Source organism: Sinocyclocheilus anshuiensis, unplaced genomic scaffold (assembly GCF_001515605.1).
Source record: "Sinocyclocheilus anshuiensis isolate Anshui unplaced genomic scaffold, SAMN03320099.WGS_v1.1 scaffold466, whole genome shotgun sequence".
Taxonomy (NCBI): domain Eukaryota; kingdom Metazoa; phylum Chordata; class Actinopteri; order Cypriniformes; family Cyprinidae; genus Sinocyclocheilus; species Sinocyclocheilus anshuiensis.
The window spans coordinates 1,699,173-1,705,815 of NW_015544159.1; the positions used below are offsets into that span (position 1 = coordinate 1,699,173).

A 6,643-nucleotide genomic window follows, 5' to 3' on the forward strand; every position below is an offset into this window, starting at 1 on the left:
AGTGATGACGTTCTGAATGTTTTCCGATATATCCTCCCATAGAGAACGTCCCAACTGGAATACATGGGAATTGAAGTTTAGAAGTATCATCAAGCCATCATCTGTTCAAATCTAATTAGGACTTTAAATGCACTAAAACAACAATTAAAACAATTACACTGAATATCTAACAATTAACATTAATATGAAAAATAATGTATACCCAACAATAGAATAAGATAATACACCAGAAAGAAGTTTAGCATGGCTGGGTATCTTAATTTTATTTTATAAAAAAAATGTATTTAATTTAAAAAAAAGTCTGATCTGTATATACAGTGGTAAGGATATTAGAAGCAAAAAAAAAAAACAATGAATCAAACGTATTTTTGTGGTGATATTTTATTAAAGCACACAAATAAAAATGGGTGGACCTTGAAAACAACTTGGGTTTTCACTTGGGTTTGTGTAACTCCAGATTTTTGAATATTATGATTCTGTTTGCCTCATTGAAATGTTGAATATCTGGGTGACACCTTACAGTAACTTTCATTATTAATATTAACAAACATTCCATAATGCTTAACAAATCATTAGTTAATGTGCATTCAAATACTTGTAATGTCTTGAAACCTTGATTCATCTGTTTTGATATCTGAATGTAAAGAACTACTTATTTGTTAAGCAAGTCTTTAAGTTATGAGTGTTATTTTAAAGTGAAGCCAATATTAGTGTTGTTACAGCCATCAACTGAAAACTGAAATATGGAAACAGATGACAAATGTTTTATCTTCACATTCCATTTTTTCCCTCATTTTAATAAAATATTATGGTATATACAGTGGTACTTTAAATACATAAGCATACAGTTGCTTGTTAAAGGGCAAACTTAAATCATTTTCAGTGCAATAAGCCTGGTCAAAATAAATTTGAAGAAACAAAATAAAACCATGTGGATAAAGAAATTAATCTGGAATTTTTCAATGAAACTTTGCACCGAATCTGTAGCTGGACCAATTATTGCTTATTTATTTTCACCTAAAAATTAGATTCTAAAGCATCTGAACCCAAAGCTTTCATTTCACCCTGAGAAAATAAAAAATCAATATTATTCTGTGGTGCATTTGTACATCGTTCAGTGAAATGCAGCTGACAATTTGAGATTCTTTTCAATAAAGAAGTGCTGTTTGTGCACATAAGTTGGAACAAAGTCTGTTAACGTAAAAGAAAAAATGACGCATTCTCATGCAAATGTTTATCATTTATAAGTTACCTAATTTGAGTCAACTTCAACTCGAGGCAGACCGATGGGAAGCATGATTCCATAGCAGTGTTAAATATATTTAAAATGATTTACAGTAAAAACTTCATCCATGTTACACTAGGGAGAATTTCCTACAGGTTGCAATATGACCATCAGCATCACCAGTCACATACACACCTCCAGAGCTCAAGTGTAGTGTTAAGAGTCATTGCACTTTCACAACGTACAAAACATAATTCTCAACCTTTAAAAATACATTACAAAAAATTACTGCATAACTTCATCTGTTCACTTTTTCTTTTTTACTCTTCACGTTTGCCATATATTTACATTATTAACCTACAGTGGTGAATATTTTGGCAGAAGACATGGAGGATGCAGTCAAAATATACCACAGTACTTTAAGAGTAGTTACCTTACAGCAAGTTATTGGATTTTGAAAAAAAGGGGCCAAAGCAAGAAGCATAACGGTCATTACATAAGTTACATTTTCAAACCCAGCCCAGTGTTTGGACGACTCTAGGAATGCTGGGACATTCCATTCACCAGACTTCTCAGCTGCTTCACCACCGTCTCAATCAATTTCTGCTTGTCGCGGTCATTCTTCCTGAACTGGGAGAAGATGTTGTTCTTTTTACTTGTGTCTTTCATCCTGGAAAAGCAAAATGAGGACATAATATTAGTCAAATAAATGTATGGCAGACAGTATCACAGTCCAGAAAACTGCTATTATTATTGTTTTAGGCGTAAAGTCATTAAAACTACAAAATAATACAATTATTTACTGACCAAACATATTAAACAAATCTAAATTGTTTTATACACACTTTGTACAGACTGCAGCTCTGCTGTAAACCAGTGTTATTTTAGAATCATTTAAATACTAATAACATTTCTGTTAATATTTTTTTTTTCCGTTTTCATTTGTTTTAACAATTTTGTTGCATTTAATCATTTTTATTAGTTTTTTATTTCTATATAGTTTCTATCAAGTTTTAGTTATTTTTGTCTTTCAACTTTAAATGAAAAACAGAAATGCTGCTTTGTATGCATTACCTGAATTAATGTTTAACTAATATTTTTACATACATATATATATATATATATATATAAAATATGACAACAATTACAGTGTAAATGCGTATTTTTCATGATTTATATGCTATATCATATGCTGATTCTATTCTGCATATGCATCCTAAACACGAGTTAAATATGAGTATCAAACAGACATTTTTCAGTGCAGTAAGAATCATGAATTAGTAATGATATAGTGATCCGTGACATATGTATCATGATATGTGAATTATTCAAATTATATTATTATTCAGCCACTGTACAGTATTGCATGCTGCAATGGGTGCGGGATGAATAAATTATGATGAAATAAATGATATTTCACATGTATGTAAGAGTCTATTCATGCAGTATATAACATTACTATGGAAAAGAGAAATCCATGTTGGATTTACGTACCCTCTGTTGACTCTGGCATTGGTAAGTAAGAAAAAAGAAAGAGGACGAAGATTATATATCAGGTTTAAAGGACAAAGCAGAGCTCCATTGATCAAATCACTCTAACTTTTGTTCACTGATGTTTGAGGTTCTGTTCCCGGAACTAGTGAGCCACCAGCTGCCTTCTAAGGCAACATCATAACCATCATATTTATAAAAACCATTTCAGCGGAGTTTGATATTAGCATCGAGCTGAAGGAAGGAGGACAAACGATACATACTTCTCCAAAAGTGCTAGCGCAGTGGAGGGGTTCACCCGCAGGTACTTTGAGGTGGGCTGGCCATAGTCTGCCAGGTACGTGGACCAGTCCCACACCATGAATAGATCTAGAAGCTGAAACACAGGAAACAGATGGTACACATAATCAATCAAAATCACACAAAAAAAAATCAACCAGTTTCAAAACCAGAACTTCATAAAGTTTAAATCATAAAGTTTGGTTTACTTTAACCAGAACCAATAGAACAGGAAGTAAAACAAAACTGAAGAAGAATAAAATAAGTGTATTTTGCATTTGTTTTCATTAAGCATACAATTTTATGCAAAGAGAGTTACAAATTAAAAAAATTAAATAAGCAGCAAAAATTAATAATCAGGGCTGCCACACTTCTTGGCCAAAGAATTTCCAATTAATGTATAAAATTATAGATTTCTAAAGATTATTAAATATAATTTCACAGAGAATGCATACATAATTCAAGCCAACAAAATATAGCAGAGCTGAGAATAAAGTGGAAAAAAAATCTCTACATTTTTAATATTTTATTTATTCAGGGTTATTATAGTTAACAAAAACTAAAACCATAAAAAACCTTCTCATTAATTGAAATAAAAGAAACACTAACTGAAAAAAAGTAAAATATACTTTTTTTCCCCTCAAAATTTATTAGTTGCCAAAGCAACATTTCTCATTTTAATTGAGTTAAATTTGAAACTAAAATAACTAAACCGTAAATAAAAATTAAAACAATATTTTTATAGTTCTATAGTTTTTATATATAAAAATGACAAAACACACAACAAAATTACTAAAACTTTAACTAAAATTAAAAGAAAAACTAAATATAAAGCTCCCTGATATTTTTTTAACTTTTTCTATGCTAGAACCCTGATCACAACTAACTAATTAAATAAATAAATAAATCATTCATAAGTTGCCCAAAGAGAAGTGTGTGAGGTCATACACTAATGGTGGGGGTTAGTGGGGAGCTGGGAGCACTTTAAATGCAAAAGGAAGAGAAATCCCTCCGTGACCTCCAGATAACCCACAGAGGAGCTAATCTTGGCTCCACGGTGCTCTGGTCAGTGGACTCCCTGCCACTTGGCAACTCTGATTCAAAGCAAAGCTCTGGACACATTGAACTTAATTTGCTGGAGAAGAGCCAGATCACTCACCTCTATGTATGCAAATCAATATCAATCAATGGGGGACAATTCCTGGATGGCTCGTTCATTATGGAGAGCCGGGAGAGGAGGGTTCAGGGGGCTAATAGCACTTCACACCAACAAAATTACTAAAACTTTAACTAAAATTAAATGAAAAACTAAATATAAAGCTCCCTGATATTTTTTTAATTTTTTCTATGCAAGAACCCTGATCATAACTAACTAATTAAATAAATAAATAAATCATTCATAAGTTGCCCAAAGAGAAGTGTGTGAGGTCATACACTAATGGTGGGGGTTAGTGGGGAGCTGGGAGCACTTTAAATGCAAAAGGAAGAGAAATCCCTCCGTGACCTCCAGATAACCCACAGAGGAGCTAATCTTGGCTCCACGGTGCTCTGGTCAGTGGACTCCCTGCCACTTGGCAACTCTGATTCAAAGCAAAGCTCTGGACACATTGAACTTAATTTGCTGGAGAAGAGCCAGATCACTCACCTCTATGTATGCAAATCAATATCAATCAATGGGGGACAATTCCTGGATGGCTCGTTCATTATGGAGAGCCGGGAGAGGAGGGTTCAGGGGGCTAATAGCACTTCACACCTACTATGTGGTCCGTATTGAGGAGGTCTGTTTTACGGACCATTATTTAGTGCTGTTTGCTGCTCCTGCTGGGCTGTGACAATATTGCTGCTAAACACAACAAGACCCTGCGGAGCATCATGGGCAACAAGACTGTGCTCGTAAATGTCAATATTTGCAGACCTTGGGCTGGGTGATACAGCCAAATCAATTATCCAAAATAGATTTAACTGTCATTCAAGGTATACATGACATAAGTTCATGCATTTCCTGGATACCCAACTAATGACTAGTTTGGACTGTTATGAATTAGATCTTGATGAATATTCGATAAACGGTGGGATCCAAAAGTCCCAGACCACACTGAAAATCTAGGATACAAAATCTAATTTGAAGATGAAAAAACGTTGTAGAATTTCAAAAATAAATACATAAATATTTAAAAGAATCAAATAATATTACAAAAAAATATTAAAGCAATATCTAAGATTCTTATAAATCATGAAAAAGATTTTTAATTCACTAATCAGACATTATAACATTATTTGTGAGCACTTAATTAGGATTATTACAATCCCAGTAAAGTGCATTTCTCTGAGCACCAAATCAGCATATTAGAATGATTTATGAAAGATTGTGACACAGTAACGACTGCTGAAAATTCCGCTTTCAAATCAAAGAAATAAATTACATTTTACAATATGTAAAAATAGAAAACAGTTTTTGAAACTGTAATAATATTTCAAAAAATTACTGTTTTTACTGTATTTTTGATCAAATAAATGCAACTTTGGTGAGCATAAGAGACTTCTTTCAAAAACATTTTTAAAGGGGTCACATGATGTTGCTAAAAATTATTTTGTGTATTTGGTGTAATGAAATGTGTTTATGCGATTTAAGGTTCAAAAAACACATTATTTTCCACATACTGTACATTATTGTTTCTCCTCTATGCCCCGCCTTTCTGAAACGCATCGATTTTTACAAAGCTCATCGGTCTGAAAAGCGAGGTGTGCTCTGATTGGCCAGCTATCCAGTGCATTGTGATTGGCCGAATACCTCAAGTGTGTAACAGAAATGTTACGCCCCTTACTATACTGTTGCATTGTAAACATAAAACCATGTGCATTTGTGATCGGAGAAATGACAAACAAGCGCTACTCTACACTGCTCAAAACTCGCGTTTGAATCATCAGTGGCAAATTCTTTAAATATGAAAACGTACTTACAGGCTGTGAGTCAGAACAGCCGGCATTGTAGTCTACTCTACCAGGATCAGGAAACAGTCCTCCATAAAATGCGCTGCACACATCTGAATATTTGGGTTGAACTGTTCTGGAACAGTGTTGTAAATACAACTTAACCACTGATTTCTAGTCGTGTCCTCTTTTGGAAGGCCAAACAAAGTAGTTTCGCTTTAACAATAAAACACACAGCGTCATACACGGCAGACTAGAGTGAGGAATGGCTGGCGGGCTTGAGTGAGGAACGGCCGGTGGGCTCGATTGAGCGGAGGCCGGCGGGCTTGAGAACGGCGCAGGCGGCGGATTCGATGAAGGAGCGTCCGGCAGGCTTGCGGCAACCACATGTGGTTGACTCTTAACTTTTATAAAAAATATCTCTTTGGGTTTGAGACTTTAGTCTTTGCAACTTTACAGATCTTCTTTATGCACCAAGAGCTTGAAACACTCCAAAGAGAAAGGAAAAATGAAATCGCATCCTATGACCCCTTTAACATTAAGTGGCCGGCAGACTAGAGTGAGGAATGGCCGGCGGGCTTGAGTGAGGAACGGCCGGTGGGCTTGATTGAGCGGAGGCCGGCGGGCTTGAGAACGGCGCAGGCGGCGGATTCGATGAAGGAGCGTCCGGCGGGCTTGCGGCAACCACATGTGATGACCCCGGGCCGGTCTCCGCTT

General features: G+C 35.0%; 1 protein-coding gene across 3 annotated transcripts in view; it reads right to left on the bottom strand.

The window, feature by feature from the left end:
* Positions 1-375: 375 nt before the first annotated feature.
* Positions 376-6,643, bottom strand: part of LOC107695547 (exocyst complex component 6) — a 58,614-nt gene continuing 52,346 nt past the window's right edge. For 2 of the 3 annotated variants that reach the window (XM_016495522.1, XM_016495520.1), the window contains 3 exons: positions 2,980-3,092; positions 2,720-2,731; positions 376-1,895 (listed from right to left, as the gene is read on the bottom strand). In XM_016495522.1, the coding sequence (XP_016351008.1) occupies positions 1,763-1,895; positions 2,720-2,731; positions 2,980-3,092 (258 nt within the window). In that variant the 3' untranslated portion in view covers positions 376-1,762. The remainder of the gene's footprint in view (positions 1,896-2,719; positions 2,732-2,979; positions 3,093-6,643) is intronic. The other variant, XM_016495523.1, reaches the window with a different exon arrangement.